At 33.9% G+C, this 19,962-nt stretch overlaps 1 protein-coding gene and 1 pseudogene across 1 annotated transcript in view; one reads left to right on the top strand and one right to left on the bottom strand.

The window, feature by feature from the left end:
- Window positions 1–19,962, top strand: part of PRDM5 (PR/SET domain 5) — a 114,022-nt gene that overhangs the window by 4,987 nt on the left and 89,073 nt on the right. Inside the window, exons 4-8 of the mRNA XM_049630048.1 lie at window positions 934–1,026; window positions 1,288–1,409; window positions 5,577–5,656; window positions 9,640–9,724; window positions 10,979–11,136. Of these exons, the coding sequence (XP_049486005.1) occupies window positions 934–1,026; window positions 1,288–1,409; window positions 5,577–5,656; window positions 9,640–9,724; window positions 10,979–11,136 (538 nt within the window). The remainder of the gene's footprint in view (window positions 1–933; window positions 1,027–1,287; window positions 1,410–5,576; window positions 5,657–9,639; window positions 9,725–10,978; window positions 11,137–19,962) is intronic.
- LOC125924127 (uncharacterized) lies at window positions 6,825–6,919 on the bottom strand (annotated as a pseudogene).

The following is a 19,962-nucleotide window of genomic DNA, read 5'->3' as shown; positions in this document are numbered from 1 at the left end:
TATGGTGATTTTTGAAACATTCTGATTATGAACTTCCAACAAGTAAACATTATTTATGCTAATAAGTCTTTGTCCATTTATTTACTTGCCACTAAATATCAAATCAAGCTCATTGATTTACTATTCAGAAATTCATTTATGCATAATTTAGTGCTCTGAGGTCACAGATCAAGTTTCAGTTGTCTGCATTTGATATTCCCTCTGAAATCAGTGAAAGAAGAGTTTTAAGAAATGAAGAGAGTTTAGAGAATAAAGAATACGGGGACACTTGGGGAAGCACTGTTTATTTCTTAGCAACTTAGGAGGAATAATTTAAAGATGAATAGATATAGGCTGTCACATGAAGATGAATTAAACGATCCCACACATTGCTCGGTACCCTTTATTATTTTGACTCTTTATATTAACAGCATATAAATTTATCTTTTTACTTAAATATTTTACAGCATCATTAATTATTAAAAGTGAGAAATTAGATACGTATATTTTTTATTTTAAGAATGTCACCTTGTATATGAGGAAGAAAGCTTTCATGTTTACTATTTTAATATATGCATCTACTTTTGCTTCTGAAATTTGAGATGAAAAATTTCTGCTCAAAACTTAAAAAAATTATAATAGCAAGAGATTAAACATTTGGAAATTTTGTTATAGGCTCTTGAAAAAAAAAACAAGCCAGGGCTATATACTTTTTAGAGACTAGATGTTAAAACTGCATTCTAGTCAGCTTTTATTGAGACTACACCAAAGATACTTTTGCTTGGCCGGGTCTTATAGTTAAATTAGGTACTACCAAAAATTAAAGGGACAAAAAACAAAATGAAAACAGAGACCACCAGCAGGATTTTATTTAAAGTAGAGATATTTTTCATAAGTTTTTGTCTTACACATCCAGTTTTTATTTCTTTTTGTTTTTTTCTATTTCCCCCTCAGCGTTCTTCAGTGCACAGCGAAAAGCAGTCTGAAGGATTCTTCACGAAGTTTTCAGTGCTCTGTTTGCAATTCTTCCTTCAATTCAGCATCGAGGTTTTGTGTCTGAGTTATCACATGGCTGTTATATAATTGTGGGTCATTTTTGGCAGGCATGCTTTTTATGCTTCTTAGTGATTAAGTATCACATGGCTACAAGATAAGTGCTTTCCTTTTTACCTGCCCAGGTAATGCATGAAATGACCCAGAAACTCTACTAGAGAGCATGCATTGCAAAAGCCTGCTGTGCTGTTAGACTTCATAAGATATGTCTTCACCATTTCTTCTCCCTGTTCCCCTCTCCTGGTTGTTTTGTAGTTTTGAGCAGCACCAGGAGACTTGCCGGGGAGATGCCAGGTTTGTGTGCAAGGCCGACAGCTGTGGAAAGAGGCTAAAGAGCAAGGATGCCCTCAGAAGACACCAGGAAAATGTCCATGCTGGTGAGAAATCACTGGAGGGTCATTTTTAAAGGGGCTTCCTCTCCCCAGGCTGCCGTGATCTGTTTTTAATTCTTGCTCTCGAGGAGAGAGCTTGCTTTGACATTATGCTCACACAGATGTGGAGCTCTTGCAGTGGACTTTTTTCTTTCTCTGAGCACCATTTCTTTTTTAAGTTGATTTCAGCAGTATTTTTCATTTTTCGGATATCTGAATTAATCATAACTGGAAACCTAAGCTAGAATCTACTTGAGCTTGGTAGTCAGGTATATTAAAAATTAATGTTTTTAAATAACAATTTAAGTGTGAAATATGAAATTTCTCTTTTAGTAGATACATTTTAAAACTATTAAATGATGCTCTTGTGCCTTAAAGTTTTGTAGTAAAAATCTATTTTTTAAATTTATATTTCTCTCATATTGGAGAAAATTACTGCATTTTGACATGGGAATTTAATGTATCGGGATTAATAAAGCAGATATTATTTGAATTCCTTCTAATGGCCAGCTAAACAATAAAACCCCTATAAAATTTGACTGTCACTTAGATTTTATCTGTTTAGCACATGGTAAATGTATTTTGGTTTAGCGATCGAATCTGTTGCACGGAGTTGAACAGATGGCTGTATCGTCAGAGTTAACTTTTCACTTCCTCAGTGTCTTTTCCTTAAGAGAGGCTGAGGCTCATGGAACTCCTCATATCCTTCTGTGCCTATGCTTTTCGCACATGTTTACATTTGCACTTGGCTTCTGGGAAATGTGTGGAAAGATGTCTTTCTGGACATGAGGAAAGTGGATTTCTCTTCTCCCATCTTGTTTATTCCCACATTCAGGAGAACAGGATAATCAGTACTCAGCTTCTGTATCCTATGTTTGTTCATTGTCCAAAAAGTATCTCCTTTAATGTTAAAGTTATAGCAGCTAATATGAGTGTGTCTACTGCCTCCTATTTTGCATCATTGCTTGGACTACATATTTAGGGTAAGCTGTCTATGAAAGTTCTGGGTGGTAGAAAGTATGGCCATGCAAAATACAGCTTCAGGATGATTATCAATAGGACTTTACATTGTTCTGATTTCTTTCTTTCCTTTTGAAGAATATATGGCTGATTTAGGGAGGATGGCATTTTCCTGAATTCATTAAACTTGGGCCTTCACTATGCTTACAAAAGGCAAGCATAACTTTTTGATAGACCTGTCTTCATAGTTTTTTTTTAAGCTGTTATGTTTAAAATGCTGTTCTTAATTTTCTCCATCTTTGTCTGCAATGTATTATAACAAATCTTTCATGTCATTTTTAAAGTTAACTTTGCTGAACTAAGTAAAAAACCAGATGCATACTGAAACTCTGGAAACTTGCATTCTTTTTATTTGGGCATGTGGTCTTCAGGCTGTGCTATAAGCATAATTTCTGTGAGGCTTCTTGTAATTGGCCTTGGATATTATAATATTACTGATTCTGGAAACTCATGTTGACTTTGTAGTAAATAATTTATAAAAGGAAGTTTTTTTTTTTTTATTTTTCTGTGTTGTGGAAACATACAAAATATGGAATGTACAATATTAGCCAAAGGTCACTATGCACAATTTTTGTTGAGATTGGTATACAATCTGTCTTTCATTCATAGTCCCTCTTTTGTCTCTCCCTTTTCTTCTATGAGATACATACACATTTGGAGAAAGAATATTTCACATCAGAACAGCAAACAAAGCAGTGTTCACACATATGATTGTAGAACCTTCTATACCTGAAAGCACACTTAACCCACATTGTACTGAAACTTGCGGTACTTAGGTGACTATGTATTCATTAGGGTTGTGTTAATTTTTCATACATCTCCTACTATTGTAAATAATGTGTTCCTGAATGGTTTTGAAAGTTGAATCTGAAAGTAAAAAAAAAAAAAAAATCAGACTTACCTGAATATAGCAAAACTAAAATAGTATAAAGTCTAGTTATGGCTTTGTAGATACTGTTGTCCTTCAACCTAGGGAAGCTGGTAGAGTGATGACGACCTTCATAGTTACCCAAGAGGAAACAGAGAATGAAGGGCCTGACTTCCTTAACCCACTTCCATTTTTTTCTTTTGTTTAGAGTCTATGGATGCTAAAACTAAGAAATTTTGTATTTATGGGAGATAACATTTGTCTGCACTCTCAGGCAAATTGTTATAAATTTTTAAAATATTTTTTTTTTCTTCAGGCTCCAGGGTGTCATAGTTGGTTAGGCATATAGCTCTTGATTTCGGCTCAGGTCATGATCTCATGGTTGTGAGATAGAGCCCCGCAGAGCACGGAGCCTGCTTGGCATTCTGTCCCTTCCTCTTCCTCTGTCCTTCCTTCTGTCCCTCCCATGCTTGCATGTGCTCTCTCTCTCTCTCTCACAAAAAAAAAATTAGTTTTTTTCTCAGAAGAGCTTGGATTCCAATTCTAGGATGAAGAATAGAAGACGACAGGAGGAGGGAAAAGTTTGGAGAGTAGGGATGGGGGTATGGTGCATTGCCTGTGATTCCAGCTGTAGGGACAGTAGCAGGAACATGAGGATAAAGGAAGAGGTGTGGTTGGGAATGTCTCAGTTCTATCTCTCTTCTCTCCCTCAGGGAAAGGATAGGGTCTAGTCTTAAAGAACAGCCGGTATGAGGGATAAGACAGAGCAACAAAAGATTATGAATTGAAAGAGGGAAATGCCAGCTAGTGCAAGCTAGAAAAGAAGGAATATTCCTCTTCTGTGCCCCCCTCCCCTGCCGTGTATGTAATCTATATGTATAGAGATACTCATTTTGCTGGGGAGAATTTTCTCCTTTAGTAGCCATATTTTTTGTCAATCACTATGAAAAATTTTCTTGGCTGTAACATTCAGCATGCTAAAAATAGTGCATTATATGAAACAAGTAACTTAAATAATAAGAACAAATTCATACTTTCTTTTTCTAAAAGTGTATAATCACAGTCCTATAATAAAATAAAATCATCTTGTAATATTTTTTTTAATGTCTTGGAGTTTTTTCAAAATAATAGAGAAATGGGGAAGTAGATGGGGTTGAGGTTGAGGTTGAGGCAAGAATAGCCATGGATTTGTCATTGTTGGGGCCAGGTGTGGGTACATGGTGGTTCGTCATATTATTTGATTACTTCAAATATACAAATTTGTGTATTTGAAATTAATTAAAAGTTGAAGAAACCACTCTGTGATTATTTGTGGTAGTGCAGATGATATTACATCATATTTGAAAAAAAATGTTTTATTGAGTCTTCATTTCTATAACCACTGTGAAATTTGAAATATGAAATGAGCTACTGTAATCACTGTGTAAGAAGACAAAATTGGTCTTGTTTTGATTTGTATAATAATACAAATGTTGATATAATGTTTTGATGTACTTGATTTTGGTTTATTCTGGTTTTTGACATTAATATGAGAAAGTATATGCTCATAGATTTTGTAGGAATCTAGTGCTGGAAAGAATAATCTACAAATTCCATCTTAAAAAACAGAGGATTAAATGAAATATTCTCTTAAAATTTAAAGCAAGTGGGGCGCCTGGGTGGCGCAGTCGGTTAAGCGTCCGACTTCAGCTCAGGTCACGATCTCGCGGTCCGTGAGTTCGAGCCCCGCGTCGGGCTCTGGGCTGATGGCTCAGAGCCTGGAGCCTGCTTCCGATTCTGTGTCTCCCTCTCTCTCTGCCCCTCCCCCGTTCATGCTCTCTCTCTGTCTCAAAAATAAATAAACGTTAAAAAAAAAATTAAAAAAAAAATTTAAAGCAAGTAGCAAAATCAACTTATGAATTAATAAAACCATTTTTTTCTTTTATAAACACATTTGATTAATTTAAATTACAATTTTTCATGTAAGTGTGCTTTTTCTTTTTTAATTCTACATTAGTTTATGGAAAGGTGAAATGCCTATTTTATATATGTAGAAAGTGGTATATCATGCTGAATATTTTTCAAATTTAAAAAGAAAGGGTTTAAATCCAGTTTAATGGCTATGACTATAACATTGAACATTTTTGGAATTCTAAGTTGTTAACTTAGAATAACTTAGAATAACTTGTATAACATCTTGTTAAGATGAAATACCTGTTTAGAAATTATATATCACCTAGAAACATTGTATCTGATGCTCTTCATATTCTCATTTAAATCATGATGATATTTTATTTGCATTTTAGGCGATCCTAAGAAAAAGCTCATATGTTCAGTGTGCAATAAAAAGTGTTCTTCAGCATCAAGCCTACAGGAACATAGAAAGGTCAGTAAGATGAAGATTAATGCTCATCAGAGTGTAAGACCTTTTAGTCATTTATAGAGCCTGCCATGAAAATTTTTAATTGATTTTTTTATAAAGACAGAGCTTTGTCATCAATTTATACATTAGCATATTCTAAAATGCCAGACTGATATGCAGAAAAGTGAGCTCTTGTAAAAGTATATTTTGAGTTTCAAGCTTTTTTAGTTGCTGTTTGCTCAGGAAATACTATGTATTTGATGGAAACATATAAGTTTTGTGGATTTATAATATGCCCTGCAATGGCATTTAGCTATTAAAATGCATGCATCTTATAGTAAAGTCCGACAAAACAAAGACAAGAGCTCCTTATTTTAAAGAACTAAAAATAATGTGCAAGTATGTCAAAGTGTTGTTAGCAGAAACAAATGATTATATTAGAAGAAAATAAATTTAATGCATTTTGTAATAAACATAAAACTTATTACTAACTTACAAATTTAATGTGAAAGGTTAACCTGATAAATATACCGGGGTTATTAACCTTAACAACATTAGCACTATTTAATAGAATTTACAGTAGAATAGAGCTAAAATAAAATTTAGATTTTTGTTCTTATTGTGACAAATTCTAGAAGAACTCTTATATTATATTATATTATCAGATAAATGATTATTTTTTAATTTCACATCACTTTTCAGAATATCTAGGAGTGTATAATATTTTCTTTTAGTGATTTAATATTGAAGAGAGTATATAGTACTAGTGAATATAAAATTTTACTTTTCTTATGGTTTACAAAATGAATTTATCTCTTTATTGTATATAGATATATTCCAAAGTAACCTGAATGGCTTTAGAATTCATGGTATTCAATCTGATAGTTCTAACTATGTGCTGTGGGTTTAATCTATAAACACACAAGATAGTTAGATTCCAAAGATGTCCAAGATTGTATTTTATATGTTGGGTGATTTTGATCCTCAGGGAGAAATAACGGAACAAGCGGTGGACTGAGAGTGAGGACAGTGGGTGTCATCTTCTGTCCCTAACACTCCATGTAACATTGGGCCTCTGTTCTCTCTTTTATTAAATGTGACTTGAATGGGTCCATGCTTTTTAATTTTTTCTCCAAGTGCCATGAGCTGTTTTGTTTGTTTGTTTCTAAATGGTTTTCTAATAGGATTGTTTAAACATGTAGAACACATCAAGAATTTGCATATAATTCTTGTGCACCGGCCATGCTAATCTTCACTGTAACATTCTAATTTTAGTATTTGCACTGCTCACTTCATCCCTATGGCTTCTGAAGCAGAATCTTAGTCTGAGGCAAAAAGATGAAATCCAATTTAGTAGATATTTTCTAAATATCTTCTTACTTGTATAATTCTATGATTTCTTTCCCTGGTCTATTTACATCTTAAGAAGTTGAAATTTAAGATAGTTTACCAGATTAAAGATTGTACTAAACAGAGTGTTTCAACAAAGTTGCTTGTGGGGCCTATTTCTGAAAAGTGTTCTCTTTTCCATTTATTTTCTTCATAATATAAGAACTTTTTCCCCAAGGAATGTCTTGGTAGAGCCAAATACTACTTGGTGATGGTAGAACACGGCACCCAAGTTATCTCTGCAGAATGTTAATAACTTATTAGCTGAATGCAGCACTTCCTTCATTACAGCATGGCTCATCTAATTTAGCCTTTCTGAATCCATAGACAGCTTTTGTTGACTTCCGTTTCTGATTCTGTTCTTAATAGTTGGGTATGTTGAATGTCTAATAGAGTTTGGTTGCAGTATTTAACCTTGCCAGTAGAGGGTGCTGTATGAATATGCCAAATTACATAATAGTCTGGAATAGTATCTTACATTACTATATACTATTTTATGTTACAATAAGACATATTATAGCCCTTCTTGAAAATTGTTTATTTAGGGACTTCAAAATTGTAATTTAATATGCTCCATATCAATTAGTAAGCTGAACATTTTGAAAATTGTGCTTTATTTATCATTAGGTGTAAATAAATAGTATTACCAAATTTGGTTGTTTTATTAAGCTTTTTTAGGATTTTTGAAGATAGCTGTGGCCTGAATTTTCCACTATAAATAACATAGGCAATGCAAAAGTGCTTTCATATACAGTGAATATTCTGTTTTATAATTATGGAAAATTAATTCAACTGAACCTTTAAAAGTGTTTCATGTTTCAGGAGCCGTGAGAGTTAAGAAGTGAAAAAACATGGGTACTATTCTGCAGTATTTTATTTAACATTTAACACTTTACATATGGATGAATAATTTAAAAAAATTTTATGTATTAATATAAGTTTTATATTAAAATGAAAATACACTAAATATATTTTCATTTATGTATGGCTCAGAAAGCACATAATCTTTTTTAGGAGATATTGTTATTATAAAAGACATATATTACAGAAACATAGAGCTTAAGAATATAAATCTGTTCTTACTATCTTTAAATAAACAATACACATAATACTGCTCCTTAAGCATAGGTGTTGAACCAAAACCATGTGAAGGTCTTTGATGACTGAACAGACTGTCTTTAAAATGGCTCAGGCTGAAAGTTTTACTCCTAACTGTGTAGTACTTGCTTTCTGAGTACTTGTGTGGGTCCCACATTTTTTGCCTGAGGAATCATAGAATGCTTTGGACTCCATATATTCACTAATTGAGAATAGATGACACTGCATATAAGCAGAGGTGTAAGTCAGACTCTAGTGGAATAACATCATTCTGCTTCTGCCTTGTTTATATACATTTTCTGTGCTTTTCCCAACTGAGTTTTCTGACTCACCAAGAATCAGATCTGACAAAGGCAGAAGGTGGATTGGCAGCCTCAGACCTGCCGTGAGGTTGGGCATCGAATGAAGTCCCAGACTCAGACGTGGGACCTGGTAATTTTCCCTAGCTTTTGTTTCCCTGCCTTGTCCCCTCTTTTCAGTCTCTCTGTTTTGAGTTCTTCCATGGCCACTTAGATCGAGGGAGCCAATTACCAGGATACAACCCAGTCTTCTACTCATGACTCACTCAGTTCTTGGCCCTCTGCCTTGACTTCACTCTGCAGTGGCCCTCGTTATTCTGCAGGGGTAATCACAGCACCTTGTCTTTCTGCACAAGGGCCTTTGCTTCTCTGGTGTTTACTATTGTGGGCTTTACCTTTAGTGAGGTTGAAGCAAATATAACTTCACCAGAACTATTTTAGAATCTTCAGCAAAACAGTGTGATGCTCTTGTTCATTGGGGGTGATCAACATTTCTAATATGAGGCTTCTTGCAATACATTCCTCTTAGAACTTTGTGCATTGTTTCTGATAATAAACTGGGTTTCTACTTTTCATACCACCTATACAATTTCTCTGTTTAGTGTCTTAGAGGGAAAGAGCTAAAGTTAATATTCAGTTGTAATACTTATTAGCCAGCTGTTTGATAAAGTCATATTCCCTACTTATTATAGTTTTTGATCTTTTCTTTTTATTGTGGTCTTCCTATCATGTAAGAATTTTACTTTGAGCTAAATGTTTTTCGGAATCCTATATCTTCTTGTCTTTCATGGTAATTCATGTTTTTTTCTGTACTATATACATTTAAATTTAAAATAGTTTCACTACTGTAAAGGGAATATTATCACATACAGATTCTATATTTCCAAATCCAAATTTGTGCATAACAAAAAGAGTTCGTGTCAGTTAGGTATAACTTTTTACAGAGTGTAGAAATTTAATATGCACTAAATAGGTCAACTATACCACATATTTAAATAGTGTGCTGCAATCTTGTATTTTCTTTTAATTGTTTGTTTTTATTAGGTAACAGGTTCACTGCATTTTCAATTTATATAAGATAGTGTGAATAAAGCAGAGCTGAATTACAATATACATAGATATTGCAATAGCAGCTATCCACATATTTATACTTTTACTTGAGTTCTGTATAATTTATTTGGCCTTGACAGTTGACCTAACTGTCAACTTAACCTTTTGCAGATTCATGAGATATTTGATTGTCAAGAATGTATGAAGAAATTTATTTCAGCTAATCAGCTAAAACGTCATATGATCACTCACTCAGGTAAAATACATATTTGTTCATTTATATTGAAATCACTACAAAAGATTCACTTTGTCCTTTTCAGGATCTCCGAGAATAGTAATCAGGAGACCTGGCTTTTAGTTCTAGGTTGGCCAGTAACTAGCCGTGTGATTTTGAACAAGTTACTTAGCCTCTCTAGACCTCAGTTTATTTATAAAGCCAAAGTGATTGGACTAAGTGATATCAAAGCTCTTCAGAATCACCATTTAATTTATTGTCTACTCCTCCTGGAGCCTTAGATTCTGTTCTTTATCTGTGAAAAGGGCCCTACCTTTCAGAATTGCTGTGAAGGTTAAATGAGATCATTATGTACTGCGCTAGCAGGGGGTCTGACTTTTAGGAGGGATTCAACAATTACAGTTTCTGCTTTTCTAGATACTTTCACATTCTCACTAAGGTACTAATAAATGTTAATGAGAAATTTATAAATACATTTTGAGAATATAAGTTTTTAAAGCTGTAGTTTCATTTTAAGCAAGTTTGAGTAATAGGTCTGTTATACAGACTAAAAAGAATAAGGTCTGAAAATAAATTTTGCTTTATGAAGTCTCCTTTTAGAGTTTGGAACGTCTATAATTTAAGGCCATTGAGGTTAGAATGTTTTTACATATCCACTTTGTTTGGTGATGGCTATATATATTTTGGCAAATGAAAATAGGAGATCAAAAACTGGTGGCCTTCAGATATGCTTTGTTTGAAACAAATAGTATTTTTTGCATCTAGTGGTCAACATTTCGTTAACGTTGCATAAATATGGGTTCTATACAACAACCTAGGTACGTAGAGAATTGAAGCTTTCTGTTGAGAATTGAAGTTTTGCCTATATGAGTTCCACTTGTTCAAGTAGGAGGCAGGTCTGTCATTTACTTTTATCACTGTCAGAACACTCTTAGCGTTTGAAGTTGTGACCTTGGTTTAAACTCATACTATCAGCACATTTTTCATCTGGAAATAGGATTTTTTTTTTTCCTTGAATTTGAGCTTCATTCTTACATCTAAGCTACTTTACACATTTAGTTTACAAAAATAAGTCTCTGAAAGAACAAGTTCATATTTCTTTTGTGAATAGGGTCACATGTCTAACAGAAATGGACTGGTAAGTAGATTTTTTTCAGTTGTTTGAATCATGTTTCAGTTGACTAGTCCATTAGAAGTAATATAAGGTAAGGCTGTTTCCCTTTTTATCCTTTACCTTTATATAGATGTGAGATTGTCTCCACTCATTTTTCACAGAAAAGCGACCCTATAATTGTGAGATTTGTAATAAATCTTTCAAGAGGCTTGATCAAGTGGGCGCCCACAAAGTAATACACAGTGAAGATAAACCTTACAAATGCAAGCTTTGTGGAAAAGGATTTGCCCACAGAAATGTTTACAAGAATCACAAGAAGGTAAAAGCATATAAATATTATTATTATTATTATTATTATTATTATATTTGCTGATTTGACTTCTAATTATTTTATAAGAGATTTGTGTATATCTGGACGTGCTTGTGCATGTGGAATAATTACAGAAGATCTTGCTTTTACTTTCTACCCCCTCACTCAGGCCACAACCCCTTGTGGCCTGATTTCTGTCTTCCATCCTCTGTTGAAACTGTTCTCACACCCAGAGGGCCATCCACTGTTTCCCAGTGGTGTACTAACTGCAAAGTCTTTATTCTTTCCCTTTTTTTTCTGTAACGTTTGACACTCTTGTTCACGTTAGCTGTTTTGAAATTCTTTTCATGTTTGGTGTATACTTTGCTAGGTGTTCTACCAATTTCTCTGAACACTTCCATCTCCCCTCCCTGAGGAGGTTGGCTGGATGCATTGGCTGTGGGCCTCTTCTGTTTTCTCTGCATCAGCTACATCCATGACTTCTGCTATCAACTCTATACCAACACATGCCAAATGACTTATTTATTTAACCCAGTCTTCAAAACTATATTAATTTTTTTTATTTGAAACATAACTGGATATCTTCTTGACCTAATGAATTTAGCATGTCCCAGAATGACTTTTTCATTCTTTATGCCCCAGATAACCTCTCTTTTAGAGTTTCTTCTTTCTGTTAATGACAAAAGCATATGCTTACTCCTGTCTGTTTCTTTAGTCTTAGACCCTCTTTAAAACCCTGATTCTTGGGGCACCTGGGTGGCCCAGTTGGTTAAGCATGAGACTTTGGCTCAGGTCATGATCTCGTGGTTTGTGGGTTCAAGCCCCATGTTGGGCTCTGTGCTGACAGCTCAGAGCCTGGAGCCTGCTTTGGATTCTGTGTCTCCCTCTCTCTCTGTCCCTTCCCTGCTCATTCTCCCTCTCTCTCTCTCTTTCTCTCTCTCTCTAAATAAATAAATAAATAAAGCATTAAAAAAAAACAAAAACAAAAATACTCTTTCTTAAAGAATCTACCCTCTACCTTGTCTAGTCACCTTCAGTCATTTGTTCCTTTATCATCCCAACATCCCAATTATTGCTCATTTTCATTGCTTTAATACCCATCTAATTAGATTCTTATTACTTATCACTTCCCACCTTTCCATCCTCCTAAATAAATTGTCTCATAGTGCAACTCTGACATATCACTCTTGTACTCTAATATTATGAGTAGATTTCCGATGCCTATATAAGTTATAATGCACCTTGCCCTCTCCCATGACCTCAACTTTTCCAGATGTTTATTCTTTCCTCTGCATACCTAAGACAACTTGACATGTGTCTTCAGTCAGCATGACCTAACTTCCCCTTCCTCTTTTCTTTTTTTTTAAATTTTTAATTTAATTTTGTTTTTATTTAAACTCTATTCCCAACATGGTGTTTGAATTCATGACCTTGAGATCAAGAGTCACCTGCTCTACTGACTGAGCCAGCCAGGTGCCCCACCCTTCCTCTTTTCTGTTAGGACTTTCTTCAATTATAATCTCTTAGTTTTGTGTATTAATTTTTGTTTACATTTCCTACATACTACCTTTATTCTAGTTCTTGTTTCAGAATGTATTAGTTTTATCTTATCTACTTTGTGTAGATAATAAATAATGTTTCAGTTGAATTCAGAAAATGGTATTGTTTGTTTTTTTGTTATTGGGTTGTATGTGTTCTTTATATATATTGGGTATTAACCTTTTATCAGATATATCATTTGCAAATATCTTCCCCCATTCACTAGGTTGTCTTTTCATTTTGTTGATAGTTTCCTTTGCTCTGCAGATGGTTTTTAGTTTGATGTAGTCCCATTTGTTTATTTTTGCTTTTGTTGTCCTCGTCTTTGGAGCCAGATCTACAAAGCATTGCTAAGACTCATGTCAGGGAGATTAATATGTTTTCTTTTAGGAGTTTTATGGTTTCAGGTCTTACATTCAAGTCTTTTAATACATTTTAAATTTATTTTTGTATATTGTGTAAGATAGTGTTCCAGGTTCATTCTTTTGCATGTGGCTGTTCACGTCTTTCATCACTATTCATTGAAGAGACTCTTCTTTCCCATTCTGTATTCTTGCCTCCTTTGTCATAAATTAATTGCATGAGTTTATTTCTGGGCTATCTATTCTGTTCCATTGATCTGTGTGTCTATATTTTTCTATCTGTAACATACTGTTTTGATTATATAGCTTTGTAGTATAGTTTTAAATTTGGGAATATGATGCCTCTTTGTTCTTCTTTATCCAGATTGCTTTGGCTATTTGAGATTTACTGTGATTCCGTACAAATTTTACAATTATTTGTTCTACTTTTGTGAAAAATGCTATTGGGATTTTGATAGGGATTGCATTAAATCTATAGATTGCTTTGGGTAGTATGGACATTTTAACAGTATTAATTATTCTAATCCATGAACATGGAATATCTTTCTATTTATTTGTGTCTTCCATTTGTTTCATCAATGTGTTATCATTTTCCGGGTACAGGTTTTCCACTTCTTTGGTTCAATTTATTCCTAGACATTTCATTGTTTTTGATGCACTTATAAATAGGATTGTTTTCTTGATTTCTCTTTCTGATAGTTTCTTATTAGTGTGTGAAAATGCAATGGATTTTTGCATATTAATTTTGTATCTTGAAACATAATTGAATTCATTTATTAGTTCCAGCAGTTCTTTTGGTGAAGTCTTTGGGGTCTTCTATATATAGTATCATGTCATTTGCAAGTAGTGACAGTTTTAATTACTTCTTTCTTTCAATTTGGATGTCTTTTATTTCTTTTTCTTGTTAATTACTCTGGCTAGGCCTTCCAATATTATGTTGCATAAAAGCAGGGAGAGTGGGCATCCTGGTCTTGTACCTGATTTTAAAGGAAAACTTTCAACTTTTTACCATTTAGTTTGATATTAGCTATGGACTTGTTATATATGGGCTTTATTATGTGGAACTATGTTCCCTCCACACTTAGTTGAGAGTTTTTATAATAAGTGGATGTTAAATTTTGCCAAATGCTTTTTCTTTATCTATTTGAGATGATTATACGATTTTTATCTTTCATTTTGTTAATGTGGTTCATCATGTTGATTGGTCTGTGGATATTGAACCATCCTTGCATCTGTGGAATAAATCCCACTTGATCATGGTGTATGATCTTCTTTATGTGTTATTAAATTCAGTGTGCTAATATTTTATTGAGGATTTTTGCATCTATGTTTAAAAGGTATATTTGCCTGTAAGTTTTTTTCTTCCCCCCCACTTCCCCCTCATCTTCTTCTCCTTCACTTTTTTTTCTTTTTCTTTTTTTTTTTGCTTTTCTTTTCTTTTCTTTTTTCTTTTTCTTTCTTTCTTTCTTTTTTTTTTTTTTTTTTTTGTGGTGTCCTTGTCTAGTTTGGGTATCAGGGTAATATTGTTTTTGTAAATGGGTTTGGAAGCATTCCCTCCTTTTCAGTTTTTTGGAAGAGTTTGAGCATGGTAGGTATTAAATCTTTGAATGTTTGGTAGAATTCATCAGTGATGCTATATTGCCCTGGACTTTTGTTTGTTGGGAGGTGTTGATTACTAATTCATCTTCTTACTGTAATTTGTCTATTCAGACTTTTTATTTCTTCATGATTCTGTCTTGAAATATTATTTCTGGGAATTTATCTAGTTCTTCTAGATTGTCCAGTTTCTTGGCATATAATTTTTTGTAGTTGTCTTGTATGATGATTTGTGTTTTTGTGATATCAGTTTTATCTTTTCCTCTTTCTGATGTTATATTTATAAAATAAATATATTAGTGAGTGAGTCCAGCTAAAGGTTTGTCAGTTTTGTTTATCTTTTCAAAGAACCAGCTCTTAGTTTCATTCATCTTTTCTATTGTCTTTTTAGTCTCTATTTCACTGATTTCCACACTATTCTTATTATTTCCTTCCTTCTTCTAACTTTAGGTTTTATTTGTTCTTTTTTTTCTTTTTTTTTCTTAGTGCTTGGAAAAGATGCTCGATATGATTTTAGTCTTTTTATTAAGACTTGCTTTATGGCCTAACATGTGATCTATCATGGAGAATGTTTCATGTGCACCTGAGAAGAATATGTATTCATCTCCTTTTGAATTTTTTTAATGTTTATTTATTTTTGAGAGAGAGAGAGCACGAGCAGGGGAAGGCAGAGAGAGAGGGAGACACAGGATCTGAAGCAGGCTCTGGGCTCTGAGCTGTCCTGCCTGATGTAGGGCTCGAACTCCCTGAATTGTGAGATTATGACCTGAGCCGAAGTCAGATACTTAACTGACTGAGCCACCCAGTTGCCCCTCAACTCCTTTTGGATGGAAAGTTCTATATTTATCTATTAAGTACATCTGGTATAATGTGTTGTGTAAACCTATGTTTCCTTATTGACTTTCTGTCTGGATTATTTATCCATTGATATAAGTAGGGGTGTTAAAAATCCCCTACTATTATTGTATTGCTATAAAGTTCTGCCTTTAGGCCTGTTAATATTTGTTTGTGTATTTTGGTGCTTCTGTTTGGGTGCATACATATTTATAAATGTTGTATCTTCCTGCTGGGTTGATTCCCTTATGATTATGTAATGCCTTTTCTTGCATTTTATTACAGTCGTTTTAAGTCTATTTTGTCTGATATTGAGTATAGCCATACCAGCTTTCTTTTCATTTCCATTTGCATGTGATACATTTTTCTGTCACTTCACTTTTAATCTGTGTGTGTCCTTCTGAAGTGAGACTCTTACAGGAAACATATAGCTAAGTCTTTTTTTTTTTTTATTCATTCAGCCACTGTATATCTTTTGATTATAGAATTTAGTCCATTTACATATAAAGTAATCATTGAAAATTGTGGACTTATTCCCATTTTGTTACCTTTTCTCTGGATGTTTTCACAGTTTTCTTGTTATTTTCTTTTCCTCTCTTACCTTCTGTTTTTGTTTTTGTTTTAATATTTATTTATTTTTGAGAGAGAGAGAGTGAGAGAGAGAGAACGAGAGAGAACGAGCATGAGAGACGGAGGAGCAGAGAGAGAGGGAGGTACAGAATCTGATGCAGGCTCCAGACTCTGAGCTGTCAGCATAGAGCTCAAGGCTGGGCTCTAACCTACAAATTTTAAGATCATGACCTGAGCCAAAGTCAGATGCTTAACTGGCTATGCAGGTGCCCCATTTATCTTCTGTTTTGATAACTTCTTTAGTGTTATGTTTAGATTCATTTTTCATTTTCCTTTGTGTATTTGCTATGATATATTATTTTTGGTTACTTTGAAATAGTTCACATATATCACCTTATGTGTATAACAATTTATTTTAAATTGATAGCCACTTAAATTTGAACACATTCCAAAACTACATTTTTATTCCCCTCTCCCACATTTTGTTTTTGATGTCATATTTCACATCTTTTATTTTATGTATCCCTTAATTATTTAATCTTAATTACTTTTGACCCTTCATACTAGCTTTATAAATGATTACTCCACTATTTTCACTATATATTTACCTTTTTCAGAGAGAGTTTCACTTTAATATGTTTTCTTGTTATTAATTAGTGCCTTTTCTTATCAGCTTAAAGAAGTCCCTTTAATATTTCTTTTAGGACTGGTTTAGTGGTGATGAACTTATTTAATTTTGTTTGTCTGGGAAACTTGTCTCTCCTTCTGTTCTGAATGATAACTTTGCCAGTAGAGTATTCTTGGTTGGAAGGTTTCTCCCTTCAGCACTTTGAATACTTCATGCCACTCCCTTTATCATCTGGAAAGTTTCTGCTGAAAATTTTGATGATAGCTTTATGGGATTTCCTTTACATATAACACATTATTTTTCTGTTGCTGTTTTTAAGATTCTCTCTTTAACTTTTGACATTTTAATTAGAATGTGTGTTGGTGTAGATATCTTTTGAACTTAGTGGACTTCCTAGACCTACATGTTTGTTTCCTTTCCCAGATGAGCAAAATTTTCAGTCATTATTTCTTTGAAATGTTTTGTCATTTTCTTTTTCCTTTTTTTTTTTCCTGCTCTGTCAGGGTGAGTTCCATTATTTACATCTTCTAGCTTGCTAATCTGTTCTTCTGCTTCATCCAATCTGCTGTTGAGCCCCTCTCGTGTATTTTTCAGTTCAGTTATTATGTTTTTAAGTTCTATGGCTTCTGTTTGGTACTTTCTTATATTTTTCTATTTCCTTTGTAAAGTTTTTATCTATTCTTCTGAGTTCAGTGAGCAGCTTTATAATCATTACCTTGTTTTCATTTTTTATTTTGCTTTGTGTCTCTTTTTTTTTTTTTTTTTTTTTGAGTCTGGCTAAAAGTTTATCAATTCTGTTAATTTGTTCAAAGAACTAGCTCCTGGTTTCATTGATCTGTTCTATTGCTTTTTTAATTCTTTATTTTATTTCTTTCTCCTCCAGTATTTATTATTTTCTTCCTTCTACTGACTTCAGGCTTTGCTTGTTCTTTTTCTAGCTCCTTTAGGTGTAAGATTAGTTAGTTTATTTGGGATTTTTCTTGCTTCCTGAGATAGGCCTGTATTGCTATAACTCGTGGGCCCAGAAGTGGGATCCCCCCAGTCATGAATTCCCCTCCTGCCCAGACACTCAAGAAGTGTTCTCTGTATAGATTGTGTGTGCTGCCTGACTGTGGTGGACTGCTGCTGAAGCTTGGGGCTCAGAGTGCTTGCCCTGCTTGTTGTGGCACTACTCATTCATTGATATTGGTTGATATATTTTAGCATGCTGTTATATATATATATATATATATATATATATATATATATATATATACACACACACACACACACACACATATATATACATATATGTATATGTATATGCATATATATATGCAAATAAATATATGTATATATATGATATCTTTTAAAATAACTTGTTACTTTTTTTTCTCTTGGACTATTCCATTGGAGCTATAGTTACTTCAGCATTTATTGAGACTTCAAAGATTCATTCTTTCTCTTTTAAATCATCTAAGAAGTTATGATATCATTTCAGCTTTAGCCTAAACGGAAAAAAAGTTAGATTTACCAAAGAATAAAAAGAGTTGATTGATAGTGTCCTAGATCATCTCTGCCTAATTTCTTGCTGACTGCCTTTAGGTTTTACTCAAGCGTTAAATGATCAGGGGCAGGATCACATTCATTACTGCTGCTTTGGAATTACATGACTATAAAAAATTATCTGGCTAGTTTCCTGCTCAGTCTCTGGAACTCTCTTGCTCCATTCTTTGATGAAACTGATCTACCCACATTTACGAGTTTTTCAGTTTGGCTTATGTTATATGCCATATGGGAATTTAGCACAGGATCTTTGCACCATCTCTTATACAGTCAGCCATAAATCATATTAAAGTAATAATGATGTCTTGGGTAGGATAGAAACAATGATGCCTGTAATTTCTAAAGTGGAAAGCACATTCAATCCTTCTGCTATATGTGCTTCTTACTGTTAGATCCTAGCATTTGTTATGGTTAAGTGAAAAAGTCTGAAATATTCTCCAAGAGTTATGTGAAAAAGCAATAAACTTTTTCTTCCATCATTATTCATTAATAGCCAGTTAAGAAACTGAAAAATAAGGATATGCAAGGAAATTAGAAAAAAAAAACATTTGAGTCAAACTGATCTTCATCCTATAGCATGACCAAAGATTATTATTTTAAATAAATTATTTTTTGGTTTCTTTGGTTATGTAACTTATTCATTTTTATTATACTGACTTCATTCACTTGGGGTCAATTCTTCTCTTATCGTTTGGATTTGCTTGAAAAGGAAATATTATCTTTCAGTGTGATTATGGCAATGACAAACTGTGAAGGGGTGATTTCTATTTCTAAAACTTAATTAGTTGTTTTTATCATTTTGCCAATTATATAGTCTCAGTAGGTCAAAATTGGTTATTCCTGTCCCTAATCCATTCTGACAATTATTTGGCGTGATTACTTGTTGAATTTTTTGAATCTACTTAATTATTGTTTATCTGGATCTAACTATATCTCTAAATAACAACTGGACAGGGGCGCCTGGGTGGCGCAGTCGGTTAAGCGTCCGACTTCAGCCAGGTCACGATCTCGCGGTCCGTGAGTTCGAGCCCCGCGTCAGGCTCTGGGCTGATGGCTCGGAGCCTGGAGCCTGTTTCCGATTCTGTGTCTCCCTCTCTCTCTGCCCCTCCCCCATTCATGCTCTGTCTCTCTCTGTCCCAAAAATAAATAAAAAACGTTGAAAAAAAAAATTTAAAAAAAAAAAAATAAAATAAAATAAATAACAACTGGACAGACATTTCAGAACTAGAGGTGGCAGAAGCTAGTCAGTTAGTCTTCACCCTCCGTTTTGTTCCTTATCAAATTTATTGCGGAGCAAAACCAAGATAAGGAATATAGGGCTTCCCTCCTCCTGCTGTAGGCAGGATGTCTAGATGGACTCAGTCACCTGGATCAGGAAGCTGACACTATGTGCTTGATGATGGAAATGAATACAGGGAGGTTTTGTCCTGATGAAGTTGTAAACAAGCTTCTGGGGACAGAGGTATGTCTAGTCAAATAAAAGACCTTTTCCTGACCCTTTGCATATATTTCCAGAGATGAACTTTCAAGCCTATGAAGAACTCTGGCCCCCACACTGACCCTTTATCCTTTCAGAGATGAACTTTTGAGCCTATGACCAACTCTGGTCCTACTGTCTCTTGGGATAATTCCACGAGGCCGCCTATACTAATATCTCATCCAGGGATTTCCAAACTCTGGGCCGTGGCCAGTTTTTATATCTTAAAATCAATTTATTGGGTCAAGAATAGCCATTAAAAATATGATTGAAAATATAAGGGT

Source organism: Panthera uncia, chromosome B1 (assembly GCF_023721935.1).
Source record: "Panthera uncia isolate 11264 chromosome B1, Puncia_PCG_1.0, whole genome shotgun sequence".
Taxonomy (NCBI): domain Eukaryota; kingdom Metazoa; phylum Chordata; class Mammalia; order Carnivora; family Felidae; genus Panthera; species Panthera uncia.
This window is presented reverse-complemented; position numbering and strand designations above follow the sequence as displayed.